General features: G+C 43.8%; 1 protein-coding gene across 2 annotated transcripts in view; it reads left to right on the forward strand.

Annotated features, from left to right (window-relative positions):
- napab (N-ethylmaleimide-sensitive factor attachment protein, alpha b) overlaps positions 1–21,680 on the forward strand; it is a 76,042-nt gene extending 54,362 nt beyond the window's left edge. For both annotated transcript variants that reach the window (XM_063063496.1, XM_063063498.1), the window contains 5 exons: positions 1,208–1,263; positions 2,755–2,839; positions 10,563–10,667; positions 18,052–18,171; positions 21,326–21,680. In XM_063063496.1, the coding sequence (XP_062919566.1) occupies positions 1,208–1,263; positions 2,755–2,839; positions 10,563–10,667; positions 18,052–18,171; positions 21,326–21,427 (468 nt within the window). In that variant the 3' untranslated portion in view covers positions 21,428–21,680. The remainder of the gene's footprint in view (positions 1–1,207; positions 1,264–2,754; positions 2,840–10,562; positions 10,668–18,051; positions 18,172–21,325) is intronic.
- Positions 21,681–24,038: the final 2,358 nt, after the last annotated feature.

Raw genomic sequence — 24,038 nt, forward strand, 5'->3', positions numbered from 1 at the left:
ACATAGAATTACTCAGGTACTGTACAAAAGTCTTGGCCACCCTATTTTTTATTTATTTATTTTTCTCACCTCTTATGGGTGGTGTGTGTGTGTATTTTTCCTTCACTTGGGTCCTCTACCAGAGCCCTGGGAGCTTGAGGGTTTGGTACTGTATCCTGTAGCGTACTTTTCTGGACTGAGATCTCAGTTGTTGTTCCTGAGACTTGTTGGAGCTAATCTCCCAGTCCAGGTTTCACAGATCCAAGTGCCCCTATCACCACTGGGATTACTCTGGCTTCAACCTTCCACACCCTTCCTATCTGCTCTTTCAAACCCTGGTACTTTTGGTATTCTTTCCTCCTGATGCTACTGTCATTCAGGATTGCCACATCTCTTATTATTGCTTTCTTCTGTTCCTTGTCCAGTATCACTCCGTCTGGTTGGTTGGCCAGTACCTGCTTATCAGTGTGTATTTGGAAGTCTCACAGGATCTTAGCTCTGTCATTCTCAGGTGTTTCCCATTTGGACTTGGGAGTGTCCAGTCCCTATGCAGCACAGATGTTCCTGTACATAATTCCTGCAGCTTGGTTGTGCTGTTTGGTGTGTGCCATCCCTCCCTGTATCTTGCACCCTGCTACTATGTGCTGGGTGGTTTCAGCAGATTCCTTGCACAGTCTGCATCTTGGGTCTTGTCTGGTGTGATAGACCTCTGCTTCTGTTGCTCTTGTGCTCAGCACCTCTTCTGGTGCAGCCATGAGCAGCACCTCTGCCGTCCCTCAGCCCTGCCACTTCCAGCCATTGGTAGGGCTTTCTTGTGTCAGAAGACCAGAAGCCACGGCAGGACAAGCCACTGCACAGTACCGTATTTACCTAGATTGATTGAATGTCCATAAAGTGACGCTAGGCACAGGAGTGGCTGTACATTGGGTGACAGACAGGAAATGATCAAGTGGTGATGGTAGGTTAGTGGGAGGAGGTGTTGATCAGCCTTTCTGCTCGGGGAGAGTAACTGCTTTTGAGTCTGGTGGTCCTGGCATGGATACTACATAGCCTCCTCCCTGATGGGAGTGGGACAAACAGTCCGTGAGCAGAGTGGGTGGGATTCTTCACGATATTACCATCACTAATTTGTTTCTGTTCTAATACTCCCTTGTTCCTGCAGAGATTTCCCATTAATGATGTGTCATTTCCCACCTGAGACTCATCACAGCATGAATTTATTTTTCAGGCAATCGCACACTATGAACAAGCAGCGGACTACTACAAGGGTGAAGAATCGAACAGGTAAATATTGTGAGTGGCTTGGAACCTATTTTCTAATATCTGTAGTATTCCTCAGTCTCAGATTGCAGTTTGCAAAAATAAACATTAGAGTCTTATTACTTACAATTTCTAGAACCTGGAGCATTACAGCTCCCTCCTTTAACCAACTCTAAGATCAGTTAACCCAGGGGTTCCCAACCTGGAGTCATCAGACTCCTTGCTTAATAAAGCTGCGGAAAGTTCTGAACTCCATCATGGGCATTGGTCTCTAGCATCCAGGACACCTTCAAGGAGCGATACTTCAGAAAGGCAACGTCCAACACTGAGGACCCCTTTCACCTAGGTCATGCCTTCTTCTCATTGCTACCATCAGGAAGGAGGTGCAGGAGCCTGAAGACACACACTCAGCGATTCAGGAACAGCTTCTTCCCCTCTGCCACCTGATTTCTGACTGGACATTGAACTCATGTACACTACCTCACTACTTTTTTATTTCAGTTACTCTTGTGCTACTTATTTTAACTTAACTAGTTAATTAATTTATATATATGTGTGTGTGTGTGTATGTGTGTATATATATATATATATATATAATGTGTGTGTGTATATATATATATACAGTAAATTTATTTTTATGTTTTATGTAAATATTTATGTTGAACAAGTGCATGTATAAATAACCTGCTGTAATTCAGTTTTTATTATTGTATATTACATTGTACTGCTGCTGCAAAAGCAACAAATTTCACTACATATTGCTGTGATATTAAACCTGACTCTGATATTGGTCCAAGGCATTTAAAAGGTTGGGAATCCCTGGCCTAACCCTTCCCTCCTACATAGGCCTCCATTTTTCTATCATCCGTATGCCTATCTAAGCATTTCTTAATGCCCTTAATTTATCTGCCTTTACTGCCATCACTGGCGAGGCATTTCCACGTACCCACCACTCTCTATGTCTATACAAAAAAGATACCTCTGGCATCCCCCTATGCTTTCGAAAGTTATGGCCCTTATATTAGCCATTCTTGCTGAAGAACAGAAATGGTGGTGAATGTTGGTAGCTCGAGTTGAGGCATTAGATGTTAGTGTTCGCTGAGCTTGCAGACGTTTCATCAGCAGCCGAGGTTTCACCCTCAGTGTGTAGTCGTTGGCCTTTCTCTCTGGGAGTGTTTGTGTTTATACAGACTCCCATGCATTACGTGTTGGGGGGGTGGTTGCTATATAAACACGAGCACTCCCAGAGAGAAACACCAGCAACTGCGCACTGAGGATGTCTCCTCAACTGGTGATGAAATGTCTGCAAGCTATTCGCCAAGCTCGGCAAACACCATGACATCACACTAAGTGTTTCTATTCATTGATTCTTTCCAGCGGTCTGCAGATCAGCTGATACTATTCTTGTTTAGGTGCAGAAATCGTGTGGAATGCTCGAGAATATATTAATCCTACAGATTGTGTTTTGTGTATTGTGTATATATATAATCCTACAGATTGTGTTTTGCTCCGCAGCTCTGCGAATAAGTGTTTGCTGAAAGTCGCCACATATGCCGCGCAGCTGGAGCAGTATCCCAAAGCCATCGAGATATATGAGCAGGTGAGTGTTTGCTTTCAACTTTCCTGTCATTCCTGTGTGCAGGTAAACAAAGCATCGTTCCTCTGGGGCCAAGCTGCGAAACATAGTACATACAGTATGAGCTGTGTATGACTGTATAGTTACAGTTCATCTGATTACTCTTTGTCTCTCCCTCTGTTTCACGTTGGAAGCTGCACCAAGCAATTTTCAGATGGCTGCTACAGTGATCTGGTGAATATAATACCATAAGATCTAGGAATATTTTAGGCCATTTGGTCCATTAAGTCTGCTCAACCATTTCATAATGGGTGATCCATTTTCCCTCTCAGCCTCAATAGCCTGCCTTCTCCCCATATCCCTTCATTTCCTGACTAATCCAGAATCTATCAACCTTTGCCTTAAGTATACTCAATGACTTGTCCTCCACAGCCACCTGTGGCAACGAATTCCACGGATTCATCACTCTCTGGCTGAGAAATTCCTTCTCGTATCTGTTCAGAAGGGGTGGTCCTCTATTCTGAGGCTGTGCCCTCTGGTGTTACACAGGAAACATCCTCCCACATTCCAAAGGTCTCATGCGTGTAATTGGGCAGAGCAGGCTCGTTGAACTGGAAGGGCCTGTTATTATGCTGTATCTGAAAATAAAAAATGGTGGGTGAATAATTACTTGTATTCCTACTCCTGACTACTCCTCTGACCCGTGCTGCAGTTCCCCTGTGAATAACAACAATAAACAAACTGAAGCAACACACACTGAATGCTGGAGGAACTCAAAAAGCGGATCAGGCAGCATCACGGAAAAGAGTAGAGAGTTGATGTTTTGGGACGAGACCCTTCATCAGGACTGAGAAGGAAGGGGGAAGCTACCAGAATAAAAAGACGGGGGGGGGAGGGGAAAGCAGCTAGCTGGAAGTTGATAGGTGAAGTCGGATGGATGAGAAAGGTAGAGGGCTGGAGAGGAGAGTGGATAATAGGAGAAGGGGGAGGAAGAGGGGTTTTGGAGAGGTCCATGACAGGCAGAAGCGAGAAAGGCCTGGAGCTATGGCAGAGACTGAGATAGTCACCAGCTACTGAAACGAAGCAATGCCTTCAACCAAAGCAGAAACCAGGTGGGTGGAAAAGGTCAAGGGCTGGAGAAGAAAGAACCTGATGGGAGAGGAGAGTGAACAGTAGGAGAAAGGGAAGGAAGAGGGCACCTGAGGGAAGTAATAAGCAAGTGAAAAGAAGTGGAAGGTCAGAGTAGGGAATGGGGGGGTGGGATATGAATGCTTGCTGCGTAGCTTCTTGCCAGCTTCCCAAACATGGTTACCATCTTCTGAAGTAGAAACTAATGAAGGGTTTAAACAAGGTCAATAGTTGGGTGGGTGGCTGGGTGGAGGAAAGGGAATCAAATGCCCTGAAGTTCCAGGTTTGTCATTGACCTACCTTCCCTTTTGCTTTCCAAATTTCAGAGTTAATTTCTGGTATTCATTCACTTAGCCATTACCAATTGCTTCTACACTCAGTGGCTACTTCACTGGTTACCTCCTGTACCCAACAGAGTGGCCTCTGAGCGAATGTTTATGCTGTAGCCCATCCACTGCAAGGTTTGACATGTGCGTTCAGAGATGTTCTTCAGCATACCACAGTTATAACATCAGTTACTGTTGTCTTCCTGTCTGTTTGAACCAATCCAGCCATTCTCCACTGACCTTTCTCATTAGCAAGGCACTTTCACCCACAGAACTGCAGCTCACTGGATTTTTGTTTTTGTTTTCGCACCATTCTCTGTAAATTCTACAGAGTGTGCGTGAAATTCCCAGGATGCTGTCGCAGTTTTTGAAATACTCAAACTGCCCCATTTCACAGTCAAAGTCACTTAGATCACATTTCTTCCCCATTCTGATGTTTGGTCTGACAATTAACTGAACCTTTTGACATGTCTGCATGCTTTTATGCATTGAGTTGCTGCTACATGATTGGCTGATTGGATATTTGCATGGATGAGCAAGAGTACCTAATAAAGTGGCCACTGAGTGTAAGATTTGATCCTATCATGGTGCTTCAGAGAGGTCATAGTGGACAAGGCCCCATCTCCTTTTCTAAATTACATCAGTGAGCTGGATTCTTAAGACTAGTAGTTTCAATCACCATGGCTAATGTTAGCTATTCATTGCAGATTTAATTAACTGTCATTAGTCCAGCCTGTTTTACCAGTCCAGTAACATTGGTCCGATCTTGCTGTGCCTTGTTTGTGTTGGTTTCCTCAAAGTAATTGTTAATCTTTCATTGGTGTCCTTGTATTCTGCCCCTCCCCCACACCGTTTCCAGTTTTCTGTTGTTTTTAGTTGCATAGCTGACTAGCTAATCCTTAGTACCTTTCATGCATTCAGTGATCACTTTATTAGGAATACCTGCTCATTAATCAGCAACTATCTAATCAGCCAATCATGTGGTAGCAACTCAATGCATAAAAACATGCAAACAAGGTCAAGAGGTTCAGTTGTTCAGACTAGATATCAGACTGGGGGGAGAAAGTAATTGAAGTGACTTGATTGTGGAATGATTGTTGGACTGCTGTTGATCTCCTGGAATTTCCATGCACAACAGTCTCTAGAGTTGCGAGGGAAAAAAATCCAGTAGGCAGCAGTTCTGTGGGTGAAAATGCCTTGTTAATGAGAGCGGTCAGAGAAGAATGGCCAGACTGGTTCACACAGACAGGAAGACCATAAGAGATAAGACCAGAATTAAAGCATTCAGCCCATCGAGTCTGCGCCACCATGCCATCATGGCTGATCCTAGACCCCACTCAACCCCATACACCTGCCTTCTCGCCTTATCCTTTGATGCCCTGACTGATCAAGAAACTATCAACTCCTGCCTTAAATATACCCATGGAATTGGCCTCCACCGCAGTCTGTGGCAGAGCATTCCACAGATTCGCCACTCTTGGGCTAAAAAAAAAAATTCCTCCTTACTTCTGTTTCTGCCAAACACTTCTCTTATGTTAACCCCTTCATTCCCAGAATCATCCTCATGAACCTCCTCTAAATTCTCTTCAATGACAACACATCCTTTCTGAGATATGGGGCCCAAAACTGTTGACAATACTCCGTGTGGCCTGACTAGTGTCTTATAAAGCCACTGCATTATCTCCTTGCTTCTATTTCTATTCCCCTTGAAATAAATGGCAACATTGCACATGTCACCTTTACCACAGGATCGACCTGTAAATTAACCTTCTGGGAGTCTTGCATGAAGACCAAGTCCCTCTGCACCTCTGATGTTTGAACCTTCTCCCCATTTAGATAATAGTCGGCACTATAGTTCCTTTTAGCAAAATGCATTATCATACATTTCACTTCCCAACACCTTGTTCCACTGTCACATTTTTTACCCATACTTCGAATTTGTCTAAGTCCTGCTGCAGTCACATTGCTTCCTCAGCACCACCTACCCCTCCACCTGTCTTTGTATCATCTGCAAAATTTGCCACAAAGCCATCAATTTCTTTATCCAAATCATTGACAAACAATGTGAAAAGTAGTGGTCCCAAAACTGACCCCTGAGGAATACCACTAGTCACCAGCAGCAAACCAGAAAAGGCCCTCTTTATTCCCACTGGCTGCCTCCTGCCTGTCATCTATTCCTCTATCCACGCCAGCATCTTTCCTGGAATCCCATAGGATTTTATCTTGTTAAGCAGCCTGATGTGTAGCACTTTATTGAATGGCTTCTGGAAATCCATGTAAATGACATCCATTGCCTCTCCTTTATCCACCCTGCTTGTTACTTCCTTGAAGAACTCTTAACGGATTTGACAGGCAAGATTTCCCTTTACAGAAACCATGCTGACTTTGACTTAATTTTAGTCTCCAAGTACCCCGAAACCACCTCCTCAATAAAAGACTCCAACACTTTCCCAACCACAGAGGTTAGGCTAACTGGCCCATAATTTCCTTTCTTTTGCCTTCCTCACTTCTTAAAGTGTGGAGTGACATTTGCAATCTTCCAGTCCTTCAGGACCATGCCAGAATCAAGTGATTCTTAAAAGATCATAACCAATGCATCCATTATCTCTTTAGCAACCTTTCTCGAGACTCTGGGATGTAGTCCATCTTGTCCAGGTGACTTATCCAGCTTAAGACCATACAGCTTGCCTACACTTTTTCTTTTGTAATAGTGATGGCACTCAGTCCTGCCCCCTGACACTCTTGGACCTCTGGCACACTGCTAGTGTCTTCCACAGTGAAGACTGATGCAAAGTACTCATTAAGTTCATCTGCCATTTCTTTGTCCCCCATTACTACCTCGCCAGCATAATTTTCCAATGGTCCAGTATCAACTCTAGCCTCCCTTTTACTCTTTATATAACTGAAAAAAAAACTTCTAGTATGCTGCTTTATATTATGGTCTAATTTGCCCTCACATTTCATCTTTCCCTTCTTTTAGCTTTTTTTTAGATCCCTTTTGTTGAATTTTAAAAGCTTCCCAACCATTCAACTTCCCACTCACTTTTGCTACCTTGTATGCCTTTCCTTGGCTTTTATGCAGTCCTTAACTTCCCTTGTCAGCCACGGTTGCCTACCCCTACCATTTGAGAACTACTACGTCTATGGGACATATCTAACCTGCGCCTGGTGAACTATTCCCAGAAACTTCAGCCATCTCTGCCCTGCCGTCATCCCCACCAGTATCCTCCTCCAATCCACCTGGGCAAGCTCCTCTCTCATGCCTCTGTAATTCCCTTTATTCCATTGTGGTACTGATACATCTGACTTGTGCTTCTTCCTCTCAAACTGCAATACGAATTCAATCATTATGATCACTGCCTCCTAAGAGTTCCTTTACATCAAGCTAACTAATAAGATCTGGGTTACTTCATAACACCCAGTCTAAGATAGCTTTTCCCTGAGTAGGCTCAAGTCACAGGCTGCTCTAAAAAGCCATCTCGTAACCATTCAACAAATTCCCTCTCTTGCGATCTGACACCAACCTGATTTCCCCAATCTCCTTGCATATTGAATTACCCCATTACAATTGTGCCTTTTCCAGCTCCATTTGCAATCTCAGTCCCACATCTTAGTTACTATTTGGAAGCTTATATATGATTCCCATTTATGTTTTTTTCACCTTTGCAGTTTCTTAACTCCATCCACAAAGATTCGACATTTTTTGACCCTATGTCACCTCTTTCTAAAGATGTAATTCCATCTCTTACCAACAGAGCCACACCACTGCCTCTGCCCTCCTGTCTGTCCTTCGATACAAAGTATGTCCTTTAACGTTAAGCTCCCAACTGTGGCATTGTGTCGGCCACAACTCAGCGAAGCTTACAGTGTCATACTGACCAATCTACACCACAAGTTTGTCCACCTTATTCCCAATGCTACGTGTAAATGCTACGTTTAAATACAGCACCTTCACTCCTGGATTCTTCGCCCTCTGTGGTACAATTTGACTCTTCGCTGTGTCTGCACTTGTACCGAATCATTAGCTCGTCCTTCCTTACATTCATGGTAGATCCATCATCTACTTGTAAACCTGCTGGGTCATCTTCAGCTCTATCATATCGTTTCCCATCCCCCTGCCATATTAATTTAAACCACTCCCAACGGCTCTAGTAAATCTACCCACAAGAATATAGGTCTCCTTTGGATTCAAGTGCAACCCATCAAAGGCGACAGTAACTCAAATAACCATGCGTTGCAACAGGGCTGTTCAGAGGAGCATCTCCAAACACACAGCATGTAACACGTAGCACATAGCATGTCGAACCTTGAAATGGATAGGCTACTGCAGCAGAAGAGACAAACATACCAGGGGTGATTGATAGGTTCATGGCGTAAGGCAGAAAGAGTCAATTTTAGAAAACCTAGTGTATTTATTTTTCAACATAGTCCCCTCCCACATGTACACACTTAGTCCAGCAGTCATGGAGCATATGGATCCCTTCCTTGTAGAAGTGGTCCACAGCAGGGGTGATGGATAAGTTCGTGGCCTAAGGTAGAAGGAGATGAGTTATACAGCTCATATTACATGCACGTGGCAACTCTTTGAGTGAAAATGCAGAAAGTTTAAAGTTAATAACTCATCTCCTTCTACCGTAGGCCACGAACTTATCAATCACCCCTGCTGTGGGCCACTACTGGAGGTCCAAGACGCCGACTTTTACAAAGAAGGGATCCGTATGCTCCACAACCACTGGAGTAAATGTGCAAATGTAGGAAAAATTAATGTGCTAGGTTTTCTAAAATCGGCGTCTTCTACCTTAGGCCACGAACTTATCAATCACCCCTCGTACACTCTGTGGTCACTTTATTAGGTACAAGAGGTACAATACTTCGTAACGCGGCCATGAGTGTAAATTGTACATGCTTGGCTGAGGTGAACCTGGAGTAAATACTTATTCTTAAAAACAAAGATTGTGTGTTCAGGTGGTGTCTGGTAAGAGTAGAATGTTCAAAATTCAAAGTAAATTTTATGATCAAAGTACATATGTCATTATATGATGAAGTGATGAGTATTTAATTTTTCCTACCCTTTCCTCTCCTTTGGTAGTAAAATTGGCTTAAAGTCGATGTCTCTGGGTTGTCTGTACTCTGTAATGTATCTTAAATATCTTTTGACTTTCTCCCAACTTTTTGCGATGTCTTTATCGATGGAGTTACAGAGCACTAGCAGTAGTATTACTTGGGCAATCACTCAAGTGGAGTGTGATGTTCTACTAAGAGGTAGTCTATTGGTGGGTCCACATCAGGCTGTAGAGGCAATCCGCCATCCACGTACTGTTCTCCACACTGCACTGGATGGTTGCTGTGGTTAGTGGTTGAGCTGTATGGTTGCTTAGTCTTTCCTTTTGCAGCTACCTTTTGTTCTCTTCGGCACTGCGGAGGTTGCCTCTAACAGATTTCCTCCATGGGTATCTATTGAGTGCAATGTCTTCCCAGTTCTTAAGATGTGATGTGGAATTTCTTCAGGCTCATTTTGATGTTATCTTTGAAGCGATTGCTTTGCTTGAACACTACGGCACAGAAACAGGTGGCAAACTGTTATTCTGCCTCGTCCCAAAAACCCTTACCTGGACCATAGCTGTCTTATCCACGTACTTATCTAAGCTTCTCTGAAAGGTATGAAATTGCCATATGTAGATCATAGGACATAAAAGCATAATTAGCTCATTCAGCCCCTGGGGTCCACTCTGCCATTCTTACTGCTCATTCTGCTGTGGGCATTTAGAGCAGCAATCAAGATCCTCCATCCCCGGCAGTGTTCAGGGCTTCCTTTCCGGTGTCTGTGGCTTCCTCTCGGTTTTCTGTTCTGTAGGTCATGAAAGTCCCGGATTGCACACAGATGTAGAAGGATTCTTCATTGCTCTTTCCATAACAGTTTTGTTTGACCAGTCAGGGTTTTTAGCCTGGAGATCACTCAGTCTGACAGCTACTTTTGACCAATTTGGCAATGGGTGACTCTACCAAGAACCAAAGCATGAAGCCTTGATTCCAGCCAACATAGCACTCTAGGTTATTGAGACACGCAAACCTCCAAACCCTAGGATCAGGTTGTGGTCCTCTTTGGAGGTCTGCCATTATATTACGGTTGTTTAATAAACTCCATTCTCCTGCCTTTTTCCCATAACCTTTGACGCCTGACTAATCAAGAGCCTGTCAGCTGCACTTCCTTTAATGCTTGTTGTTTTTGTTTATAATTCACATCAACTTAGGGCTTAATTCCTTTTGTGACTTTTTGCTTCTGTTCACCACAGGTAGGCACGAATGCCATGGACAGCCCACTACTCAAGTACAGTGCAAAAGAATACTTCTTCAAAGCAGCGCTCTGCCATTTCTGTGTCGACATGCTAAATGCCAAGGTACGTGAATCCTGGAAAAGTCCCGTCTGCTTGCTCGTGAACAGTGCGGTGGTACAGTTAATAGATCTGCTGTCTCTCAGCTTCTGCTGCCTGCAGCCCTCGGGTTCACTCTTGAGACAACATGGTGGTGCAGTGGGTGCAGTCCGGGCTCAGTTCCCGCTGCTGTCCAGAATGGAATCAGAATCCGGTTTTCACCAGAAGGCAAGGTCATTGTGCCGGCGTAGGTACCAAATACCAGTGTTAGTGCTTTTGAAAAGTATAAAAGGTGCAAGGAGAGAGAGTTTTGTCCTAGGCTAGGTCACGGCTGGTGATTCTTGCTGAGACAGGGAACGGTACATCAAGCGAGTCAGAGTATGTCAAATCGGAGTTGGACTTCGAGAAGAAAATGTTCCTGAATCGTTCTCCCGGTGACCACATGGGTTTCCTCCAGGTACTTTGGTTTCCTCCCACATTTCAAAGGTATGCGGATTAAAGTTAATAACTTGTGGCCCTGCTGTGTCGGTGCCAAACTCTTGCGGTCTGCCCCCAGCACAATCCTGGGACTGTTGGTTATTGATGCAACTTGCGTGTTTCCCTGTTTCAACGTACATGTGACAAATAGAATTTCCGTCCTCTGGTGCTGACTGTGGAGTTTGCAGGTTTTCTGTGATTGTGTTGGGTTTCATCTGTGTGATCCCGTTTCCTCCCACACCTATAAGGCATTAATTAGCCTCTGTAAATTGCCAGGATATTTATGTAAGTGGCAGAATTAATGGAGGTTGATAAGCAGAGAGATCTTGGGGTTCAAGTTCATGGCTTCATACAAGTGGCTACACAGGTTGATACGGTAGTTAAGAAGGCTTATGGAATGCTTGCTTTTCTTAGTTGGGGCATTGAGTTCAAAAGTCAGGAGGTTATGTTCAATGGTTCAATTTGGTATCAGGAGAATGTATACAACCTGAAACTCTTTGTAGACATCTACCAAACAGATAGAAGGGAAAAAAACCAAAGGATGAATGACTGAAAATGTTAGAACTCCAAAACCCCCCTTCCCCCACCCACGCACAGGCAGCAGCAAAAGCAGCAACCCTCCCCCCACCACCACCCACCATGCAAGCAATAGCAAAGCCCACAGAGACCATGATCTAGAGTCCATCAAAAACTACTGTCCATCCCAACACTTCGACATCACTGTCTCCCCCATCGTATCGCAACTTTGTAAAACTCTGGTTAGGCCGCATCTGGAGTATCGCATGTAGTTCTGGTCGCCCCAATGTAGGAAAGATGTTGAGGCTTTGGAGAATGTGCAGAAGAGGTTTACCAGGATGCTTCCTGGTTTAGAGGGCATGTGCAATCACGAGAGGCTGGACAAACTTGTGTTGTCTTCTTTGGAGCGGTGAAGACAGAGGGGACATCTGATTGAAGTTTACAGGGTTATGAGGGGCATAGATAGAGTGGATAGGGAGTATCTGCTTCCCAGGGTTGAAATATCTAACACCTGAGGGCATGCATTGAAGGTGAGAGGGGGTAAGTTCCAGGGATGTGAGGAGTAAGTTTTTTACTCAGTGAGTGGTGGATGCCTGGAATGTGCTGCCTGGTCCGGTGATAGAGGCAAATACATTAGAGGCTGTTAAGAAATGTTGAGATAGTCACATGGATGTGAGGAAGATGGAGGGATATAGACATAGTGTAGGGAGGAGGGATTAGTGTGTGGGTGCTTTTGATTTACTTTTCAGCTGATTCGGTGCAGCATTGTGGGCTGGAGGACCTGTCCCTGTGCTGTTCTGTTGTATGTTCTATGTTTGAGAGTACACTGGAGATTGGTGTAGATGGGTGTTTGGTAGTTGGTGTGGACTCGGTGCTTTATGATTCTAGGATTAACTTCTACCTGAGAGAGTTGGAACTGATTTGATGGCAGTATTCTGTGTTGATTTTAATGGTGACAAATGCACAACATGCTGCACCTCTGGAATTTAGGTGAGATTTGACTAGAGATGCTAATTATAGGATGTAGGTCTTTCTGGCAAGGCCAGGATTTGTTGGTGAATAATTCAAGCCACTGTAGTTAAATGAGGAAAGTTTGCAATTAATGCAAATTTATGGGCATCCTAAAGAAAGTGTATGCTCTATTGCCCTTCATTAGTCGGGTGATTGAGTATAGTGCCGCGGAATAATGTTGCAGCTCCATAAAATCTGGGTAAGACCGCATTTGGAGTATTGTGGTCAGTTCAGGTCCCCTCATTATACTGTTGTGATGTGAACAAAGTCATCAGAAAAAGACTGAAGCTAGTGGATACAGAAGTGATTTATTCAACCAAAACAAGCAGCAGGCATCATATTGAGACCGTTTTGGAGGAAGAGGCCTGTTGACCCAACATTACATGACATTTTATATGCTACAGATCAAAGAACAATTCTATATTTGAATGAACAATGAACAATTCATTGACCAATTCTATATTTTAACCTTTAGGGTAGAAACTTCTGGATTGCTGCCTGAGCCACGCACCAGTGAGGGTAGAAACAGGATGATTTGCCAGAATAATGTTTGGCTGAGAAGCTGGGGCAGGCGGCAGGGGGCAGGGCTCCAGAACTTGGATCATTGGGATCTATTCTGGTGGACGTATGACTTGTTCAAAAGTGATGGGTTGCACCTGAACCCAAGGAGGGCCAATATTCTCACGGGCAGGTTTGTTAGAGCTGTTGGAGAGAGTTTAAACAACTTGGCAGGGGGATGGGGACCAGAGTGAAGGGATTCAGGATAGGGCAGCTGGTAAAAAAACAAAGATAGTGTGCAGTCAGACTGTCAGGAAGGGCAGGCAGATGATAGGACATGATTGCAGCCAGCATGGTAAGTATCGGTGCATTTCAGATGCAGAATCAAATAAAGTACGCAAAGTGTAATAGCTCAATGCATGGAGTATAAGAAATAAGGTGGGTAATCTTCTTGTACTATTACATATTGACAGGTCTCATGTTGTGGCCATCACTGAATCATGGCTGAAGGATGGTTGTAGTTTGTATCGGAGGGATAGGAAGGTAGTCAGGGGGTGGTGTGGCTCTGCTGGTAAAGAATGGCATTACATCAGTAGAAAGATAAGACATAGGATCAGAAGATGTTGAAGCCTTGTGGGTTGAGCTAAGAAACTGCAGGGTAAAAGGATCCTGATGGCAGTTACATACAGGCCTCCCAACAAAAGCTGCGGTGTGGACCACTGATTACAATGGAAATAGAAAAGGCGTGTCAAAAAGGCAAATTTATGATAGTCATGGGAGATTTCAACATACAGGTCGATTGTGAAAATCAGGTTGGTAACTATATAAGAGAGTGAGTTTGTTGAATGCCTACGAGATGGCGTTTTAGAGCAGTTTGTCGTTGAGCCCACTAGAGGATCAGCTATACTGGATTGGGCGTTATGTAATGAACTGGAGGTGATTGGAGAGCTTAAGGTAAAAGAGCCCTTGGGAGACAGTGATCACAAAATGATTGAGTTCAACTTGAAATTTGAGAGGGAGAAAGTAAAGTCTGATGTAGCAGTATTTCAGTGGAGTAAAGGAAATTACAATAGTATGAGAGAGGAGCTGGCCAAAGTAAATTAGAAGGAAATGCTGGCAGGGATGACAGCAGAGCAACAATGGCTTGAGTTTCTGGGAAAAATGAGGGAGGTGCAGAACAGATGTATTACAAAAAACAAAATACTCAAATGGCAAAATAGTACAACCGTGGCTGACAAGGGAAGTCAAAGCTAGCGTAAAAGGTAAAGAGAGGGCATAGAACAAAGCAAAAATCAGCGGGATGGTAGAGGATTGGGAAGTTTTGTAAAAACCTACAGAGAGCAACCAGAAGAATCATTAGGAGGGAAAAGATGCAATATGAAAGCAAGCTAGCAAACAACATCAAAGTGGACAGTAAAAGCATTTTTAAGTATGTAAAATAAATAAGAGATGAAAGTGGATATAGGACTGCTTGAAAATGAGGCTGGACAAATAATAATGGGGGATGAGGAGATGGCAGAGGAATTAAATGAGTATTTCACTGTGGAAGACATTAGCAGTATGTCAGATGTTGTAGTGTGTGAAGGAAGAGAAGTGGGTGTAGTTACTATTACAAGGGAGAAGGTGCTCAAAACGCTGAAAGACCTCAGGATGCATAAGCCACCCGGACCAGATGAACTGCATCCTAGGGTTCTGAAAGAGGTAGTGGTAGAGATTGTGGAGGCCTGAGTAATGTTCTTTCAAAAATCATTGGACTCTGGCATTATTGCAAATGTCACTCCACTCTTTAAGAAAGTAGCAAGGCAGCAGAAAGGAAATTGTAGACTCGTTAGCCTGACCTCAGTGGTTGAGAAGATGTTGGAGTTAATTGTCAAGTATGAGGCTATGGAGGACTTGGTGACGCAGGATAAGATAGGTCAAAGTCAGCATGGTTTCCTCAAGGAAAAATCTTGCCTGATGAACCTGTTGGAAATCTTTGAGGAGATTACAAGTAGGATAAATAAAGGGGATGCAGTCGTTGTTGTATATTTGGACTTTCAGAAGGCCTTTGACAAGGTGCCACACATGAGGCTGCTTACCAAGTTAAGAGCCCATGGTATTACAGGAAAGTTACTGACATTGTTAGAGCACTGGCTGATTGGTAGGAGGCAGCGAGTGGGGATAAAAGGATCTCTTCTGGTTGGCTGCCAGTGAGTAGTGGGGTTCCACAGGGGTCAGTGTTGGGACTGTTTTTTTTAAAATACTGTATATTAGTGATTTAGATAGAATAGATGGCCTTGCTGGCAAGTTTGCAGATGATACAAAGGTTGGTGGAGGAGGCAGGTACTGCTGAGGAAACAGGAAGGCTGCAGAGGGACTAAAGGCTGATTTATACTTCTGTGTCAAATTGATGCCATAGGTACGGTGTAGCCGTGAACCCTACGCAGTGCCTACGCGGATCCCTACGCCGTAGCCTGACGCGCACCTCTCCCAAAATGTGACTACGCGTCACGGCAAGGCAGATCGCAACAACTGTGATTGGTCCGCCTGGTAGCATCGCATTTCCTCCTACCTGCAATAGCTTCCCATTGGGCAACTGAAGGGCAGGGAGGGAACTCTGGCTGCAATGCTTTCCATAAAGCTTTACAGACCTCCGAAATTATGGAGGACACATTTCGCTTTTACGAGAAAAGACGCTCGTTTTAAACTTGTTTACCCCGAGAAAGACTAACATGACCATGAAGCCTTGCATGGGCAGGTGTGTGCACATGCGTGACGTGCACGAATTGCAGAGAGACGCAGACACACCAATGCACAAGTATAAATGCTCACAATGGCGTAGGCCGCTTGCGCAGGCTATGGCACAAGCTTGACGCACAAGTATAAGTCAGCCTTTAGACAGAATAGGAGAATGGGGACGAAAGTGGCAAATGAAATACAATGTTGGAAAATGCATGGTCATGCTCTTTGGTAGTAGTAATAAATGTGTGGACTATTTTTTGAATGGAGAGAAAATCCAAAAATCTGATAACACCTTAAAGGTTAACTTGCAGGTAGAGTCAGTGGTGAGGAAGGAAAGGCAATGTTAGTATTCATTTCAAGAGGTCTAAAATACAAGAGCAGGGATGTGATGCTGAGGCTTTATAAGGCATTGGTGAGGCCTCACCTTGAGTATTGTGAACAGTTTTGGGCTCCTTGTCTAAGAGAAGATATGCTGGCGTTGGAGAGGGTCCATAGGAGGCTCACAAAGATAATTCCAGGAATTAAAGGTTTATCATATGAGGAATGTTTGATGGCTCTGGGTCTGTACTCACTGGAATTTAGAAGAATGAGGGCGTGGATCTCATTGAAACCTTTCAAATGTTGAAAGGCCTAGACGGAGTAGATGTGGAAAGGATGTTTCCCATGGTGGGGGAGTCTAGGACAAGAGCGCGCAGCCTCAGATAGACGGATGTCCATTTAAAGCAGAGATGCAGATATATCTCTTTAGCCAGAAGATGGTGAATTTGTGGAATTTGTTGCCACAGGCAGCTGTGGAAGCCAGATCGTTGGGTGTATTTAAGACAGAGAGGTTCTTGATTGGACATGGCATCAATGTTTATAGGGAAAAGGCTGGAGAGGTGGGGCTGAGGAGGGGAAAAAAGATTCAGCCATGATTGAATGGCGGAGCAGACTCGATGGGCCAAATGTCCTAATTCTGCTCCTATGTCTTATGGTCCTATATATTTACAATGTATCTACAATGCTTCCTTTGAATTACATAAAATTTTCACACCTACTTAGCACTCACGCTCCAGACACCTAAAATGAATGTTAATCATCGTTGTTTGGTTTTTCAAGTATGTCCTACCACAGCTCCAGCAACTTGTTGTCCAGAGTTGTATTTGAAGTTTAATCTACAATCCACTTTCAGGTCTAAAGATGGGTTGTGAAGTTAATATTTTGCTTTGTACTCCGAAGTCCAGAATATGTCCTAACAATAGGAAGGATGTGGAATCTTTAGAGAGGGTGCAGAGGAGATTTACGAGGATGCTGCCTAGACTAGAGAATAGAGATAGGAGAATAGGTTGAGCAAGCTAGGGATTTTCTCTTTGGAGCAAAGGAGGATGAGAGGTGATTTGATAGAGATGTAGAAGATCATAAGAGGCAGAATTTCAGTAGACAACCAGGGACCTTTTTTCCCCAGGGTGGAAAGGGCTAATGAAAGGAGGTATAACTTAAAGCCGTTTGGAGGAAATTATAGGGGAAAGTCAGATGTAGTTTTTTGTTTAAACACAGTGGTGGGTGTTTGGAATGCCCTGCTGGGGGTGATGGCAGCTATATTGGGGACATTTAAGAAATTCTTAGCAACACACAAAATGCTGGAAGAACTCAGCAGGTCTGGCGGCATCTGTGGAAATGAATAAACATTCAACGTTTCAGGCTGAGACCAGGAAGAAGTCAGAATAAAAAGGTGGGGGGAGGGTAAGGGAGCTAGCTGGAAGGTGATAGGTGAAGCCAGGTGGGTGGGAAAGGTCAAGGGCTGGAGAAGAAGGAATCTGATAGGAGAGAAGAGTATACCATAGGAGAAAGGGAAGGAGGAGAGGACCCAATGGGAAGTAATAGGCAGGTGAGAAGAGGTAAAGGGGGGGGAATGATTTTTTTTAAACTTGTAGGAGAAATCGATATTCATGCTATCAGACCGCAGGCTACCCAGACAGAATATAAGGTATTAAGGTGGCCTCATCTTGGCACAAGAGGAAGCCATGGACTGACATGTCAAAATGGGAATAGGAATTAAAATTTTTGCCAGCAGGAAGGTCCACATGTGGCAGATGGAACCAAGGTACTTTGATAAACACACGAATGATAGCAAAACGGAGGGAGGGGTTAGACTGATCTTAGAGTAGATTAAAGTAAATTTCATCCAGAAATGCTTTTCATTCTGCAGCTGGCAGTAACCAAGTATGAGGAGATGTTCCCAGCCTTCTCAGATTCCAGAGAGTATAAACTAGTCAAGAAACTCCTGGATGCTTTTGAAGACCAGAATGTTGACGGCTACACCGATGCAGTAAGTTTTTGCAGTTGCAAGCAGCCAGAGGTAGTATTTCCATCCTACTAAGTGACTTGAACAAATACTGAAAACATGAGAAATGCAACAAGTACGAGAGATACTCAACAGGTCACAGTCATAAAACACCACTGCCTGCAAACAGAGCCCTTCGCCCACCTAGTCCATAAAAAACTGTTTTTCTGCCTAGTTCCATCTACCTGCACCTGGACCATTCCTCTCCATACCCCTCCCACCCAGGTACTTATCCAAACTTCTCTAAACATTTCTATCAAAAAGCATCCACCACTTCTGCTGGTAGCTCATTCCACATTCACACCACCCTCTGCGTGAAGAAGTTCCTCTTAAATATTTCACCTTTCACCTCATCCTATGACTTCTAGCTCTAGTCTCGCCGATCCTCAGTGGAAAAAGCCTTCTTGCATTTACCTTATCTATACCCCTCATAAATTTGTATAAAATTCTATCAGATCTCTCCTCATTTTCTTACACTCTAGGGCAGGGGTACCTAACAGTAGGCGGTCCATGGCATAAAACGTTGGGAACCCGTGCTCTAGGTAATAAAGTCTTACCTAGTCAACCTTTTCCTATAACTCAGGTCCCCAGGTCTCAACAACATCCGTGTAAATTTTCTCTGTACTTGTTAAATCTTATTGATATCCTTCCTGGAGGTAGGTGAGCAGATCTGCACACGATACTCCAAATTTGGCCTCACTAACATATTGTGCAACTTCAACATAACATCCCATCTCCTGTACTCAATACACTGTTTTATGAAGGCCAATGAGCCAAAAGCACTTTATGACCAACCTGTGATACCTACAGCTTCTCTTCTCCCACTGAGGTTGTATGGCCTCTGAGATGAAAGAAATTGTTAGTGTTTGTGTTGGGTACCCTTCACCTGACCTGAAATTGTTATCACTACAGAACGTTCCGAGGAATCCATCCTTTGATTGTTTAGACAGCTGTGCCTGAAATGGGAATAACCTATTGGTTAAGGTGGTGGGTAGAGATTCCTTTAAATGTATTGAGAATGGATCACTAATACAAGAAAATCTGCAGATACTGGAAATATCCACTTTTTGCTTTCAGCAGGGATTGCTCCCTACATGACTCCCTTGTCCGCTTGTTCCTCCCCACTGATCTCCCTGCTGGTACTTATCCTTGTAAGTGGAACAAATGCCACACCTGCCCCTACACCGCCTCCCTTGCTACCATGCAGGGCCCCAAAGAGACCTTCCAGGTGAGGCAACACTTCACCAGCAAGTCTTTTGGGGTTATCTACTGTATCGGTGCTCCTGGTGTGGCCTCCTGTATATCGGTGAGACCCAGAGTATTTGGGAGACTGCATCACCGAGCATATTTGCTCCATCCATCACAAGAAGCAGGATTTCCCAGTGGCCACCCATTTCAATTCTACTTCCCATTCCCATTCCAACATGTCAGTCCATAGTTCCTCTACTACTGCGATGAGGCCACACTCAGGTTGGAGGAGCAACACCTTATATTCCATCTGGGTAGCTTCTAACCTGATGGCATGAACATCAATTTCTCAAACGTTGAGTAATTGCCCTCCCCCCACCTCTCCTTCATCATTCCCCAATCTTGTTCCTTTCTCACACCTTCTCTTCTTACCTGCCCATCACCTCTCTTTGGTGCTCCTCCCCCTTCTCCAGCCTTTATCTCTTTCACCAATCAACTTCCCAGCTTGATACTTCACACCCTCCCCTCTCCCAGTTTCACTTATCTCCTGCTACTTTGTACTACTTTCACCCCCCCACCTTCTTATTCTGACTCCTTCCTGCTTTCTTCCTGGTCCTGAAGAAGGGTCTTGGTCTGAAACATCGACTGTTTGCCCTTGTCCGTAGACGCAGCCTGGCCTGCTGAGTTCCTGCTGAGGATGGGTCACTTGTGCTGATCACAAAGCATCAGGGCTTTCCACACCCACACGATGCTTCAATGCATGAAAGCACTGCTGTTGGGAACAGCATTTCCTGTGCCTCGGGAACCTCACAGAAGATGTTGTCATCTCTACTGCGATATGGAAAAGATGATAACTAATTTAATAATTGACATGTAGGAGGGAGATTGGAAATCTGGTTGAGTGTACCACAACAACCTTTCACTCAAGATAAACACAAGATTCTGTAGATGCTGGAAATCCAGAGTAACACATCGAAAATGCTGAAGGAACTCAGCAGGTCAGGCAGCATCTATGGAAAGGAATAAGCAGTGGATGTTTCAGGCCCTTCAAGGTCTCGGCCCGAAACATCTACCGGTTATTCCCTTCTCTCGATGCTGCCTGATCTGCTAAGTTCCTCCAGCATTTTGTGCACGTTCCTTTCTGTCAAAGAGCTCTTTATCATCCACAGGAGGCAAAAGCTGGGAGTCCATGAGCCAATTCTCACTAAGGGATGGGAGATCCTTAAAGCAAGACCATTGATTGTGGAAACATCTCAGTGGATGGGAAAGTGAGTGTAGTTACCCCTTTGTTCAAGAGCCTAATGGTTATGGGGTAGCAACTTTCTTAAACCTGGTGATGCGAGTCCTGAGACACCTTCTACCTGATAGCAGCAGTGAGAAGAGACCATGGCCTGAGTGGTGAGGATCTCTGATAATGGATGTTGCTTTCCTATGACAGTAGATGTGCTCAATGAAGGCGGCATCCAATGGTGGGGAGGGTTTTACCCTGTGTTGTACTGGGCCAGATCCACTACATCTTTTGGATTTTCTGTTCAAAGGCAATTGGTGTTTCCATTCCAGGCCATGATGCAGCCAGTCAGTAAACTCTTCACAACGCATCTATAAAAGATTGTCAAAGTTTTGGATGTCATGCGGAATCTCCACAAACTCCCATGGAAATAGTGGCACTGCCATGATCTCTTTGTAATTGCATTTACATGGTGGGTCCAGAAGTTGAGGCCTAATGGCCGAAGCCCAGACTTCACTGGGTGACCCAGTGTCTGCAAATCTACTAGAGGCTAGAGTCTTGCAATTGGAGGACTGTGTATATACGTGGATGGGAAGGAGGTAGCAGTAGTTGTGGGCTGCCCCCAACACATTCTTAGTTTGTGTTGGTTGTTTATGCAAACGACTCATTTCACCATACGTCTGGATGGCTGCGCATTAAACAAAATCTAAAATCTCCTCGCAGGTGAAGGAATACGATTCCATCTCCCGGCTGGACCAGTGGCTGACGACAATGTTGCTGCGGATCAAGAAGGCCATTCAGGCAGAGGAGAGTGACCTGCGCTAAGGCAGACACGTCGATGTATCACTAACAATCTCTGGTCAAACTTCTCCAGCTTTGGGCGAGTGGGGGAGGGAGGGAAACTGGTGGTTTTTGATTTTAAAAAAACACAAAACTTTGCAAATTAAACAATGAAGAAGCATTCCAGAAATGGAAATGTTTGAACGTTTCTCGCATTTATGATAAATCTTCTGCTTGCGGATTGAGCTGTAATTTTTGATGCATTCCCTTGAACCTTAAATTTTTCCCAACAATTTTTCCTATATTCTGGCAGGAGTTCTATGTATAAATGTAATTTGCCCATTATATTTATGACATTAACTAGATATAACTGTAGCTATTTAAAAAATTACTCCAGGTATAGCATGGAGATTGAGAGAGTGCCTCACGATGATCTTGTCTGTTCTGCTCAGTTTGTGATCATGCATTTCACAAGTTGGCCTGCTGTTCACCAGTTCCGGCTGAGAATGTAAGAGCTGATTATAGGTTGGGTCAGCCTTGGTTGTGGTGCCTACTACAGTTGAATAGCTGGCTGTGCTGTTTCAGGTTTGCTCGCGTTCATCCCTGGGGTCAGTTCACCTGGAAAGTAGCATAATAGTTTTATTCGGAAAACTGGGGGGGGGGGGGGTGGGAGGTGCTAGTATGAAGTGTTTTGGAATGTTACACTATTAAGTAAAACATTTTAATTTGAATATTCCTGTTTGCTACTTGGTGCATTTCTTGTGCACTTAAGTTATTTTGGAAAGTATTTACAATAGCTCATGTCATGAGTGTGGGCAGGTGTACAAGTGTCCAGGCAGCCCAACTGGATAGCCGGGAGAGCGAGTCCTTGTGTGTGATTACAAGCTGAAGTAGGTGCACCCATGTATAAATATACAAATATTATCATTTTTAGATCTGAATAAATGATAAAAGCTGTACCATCTTGTGAAGTTTTTTGCAATGGTTATTTTATAATCTGTAGAAGTGGACATTACTTCAAGGCAAGTTGTTGGAAATCAAAACTGCAGATGCTGGGAATCTACCCTCTAACATCTGAGACCTCATGAGACCATTTTAGAACATGGAACAGTACAACACAGGAACAGGCTATTTGACCCATGATGTTGTGCTGAACTAGCTAAAAAGCAAATCAAAATCACCCAAACACTAATCCCTCCTACCTACACAATGTCCATATCCCTCCATCTTCCTCATATGTGCCTATCCAAATGTCTCTTAAAAGCCTCTAATGTATTTGCCTTCCCCCCCCCCCCAACCAGGCAGCATATTCCAGGTATCCACCACTATTTGAGTAAAAAAACTTGCCCCTCACATCCCCCTTGAACCTACCCCCTCTCACCTTCAATGTATGCTCCCTGATATTAGACGTTTCAACCCTGGGAAACAAATACTCTCCATCTATGCCTCTCTTACTCTTGTAAACCCTCAGATCTTCCCTCAGCCTCCAGCACTCCAGAGAAAGCAACCCAAGTTTGTCCAGCCTGTTATCAGCAAATCACACTTCCAAACAGTCAATGCATCCTCTTCCTTCCCAGTAACAAACTTCCATTGGTATAGTTGTGACATGTGGTGAGAGAATGGACATGGTGTGAGTCAGACCTGTCATCATAACGTTTTCCTTTATAATTGACAAAAGTTCAGAATTTCTAAGCATCTGTGCATCACACAATGCTTCTCTCAAACACCATAATTACACTGGACAACCAATATTTAGCTTCCTGAATACTTTAAGGTGTATCTTACAGATTTTGGGCTGCTCCCTTCCTGCAAATCTTGGCACTGTCAGTGACAAGCATGGTGGTCACCAGGACTCTGTGGTCATGGAGAAACGGTATCAGGGCACTGAAATCCATCAATGCTGGCTGATTATTGTTTGACACTTAAGCAAGAAGCCTCTGACATTGTGTACAAATGAAAATCATTAACAAAACATTTATAGCTTAATTGAACTAATGCAAAGCATCAGCACGGTTATGCAATTAAATGCATTGTATTAAATAAAAGTTAATTTCTTGTTTCTCCAATTTCCTACGTGATACAAGTAGTCTGAAATTATATTTTTGTTCAGGTTCAAATGATCCATCATAACCACAAAAGAATTCTGAGGAAGCACTTTCAAAAAGTTCAGTTGTTTAGTGTAAATGCATTTGTTTCCTTCCCACGAACAAATTTCCATTAGTGTAGGGTTTGAGAGATTAGACAAAAGCTGTGAGTCAGACCTGTCATGATGCATTTCTTTTTCTTTTGTGCATAAGAGAGCTTAGAATTTCTAAGCGTCTTTGCATAGTATAATGCTTCTCTCAACCACCATAATTATCAAACAATTTGCAGGCATCTGTGAAGTCACGAAAAATTTGGTCAATAATTCTTGAAAGGCAGAAATATAATGGCACAAACGCAAGAGATTCTGCAGATGCTAGAAATCTGGAGTAACAGAAAATACTGGAGGAACTCAGCAGTTCAGGCAGCATCTATCGAGAGGAATAAACAGTTGATATTTCAGGCTGAGACTCTCTATCATGATGAGAGTCTGGATAAGACCATAAGATAGAGCAGAATTAGGCTATTTGGTCCATTAAGTCTGCTCCCCCATTTCATCATGACTGATCGAATT

This window comes from Mobula hypostoma, chromosome 12 (assembly GCF_963921235.1).
Source record: "Mobula hypostoma chromosome 12, sMobHyp1.1, whole genome shotgun sequence".
Classification (NCBI taxonomy): domain Eukaryota; kingdom Metazoa; phylum Chordata; class Chondrichthyes; order Myliobatiformes; family Myliobatidae; genus Mobula; species Mobula hypostoma.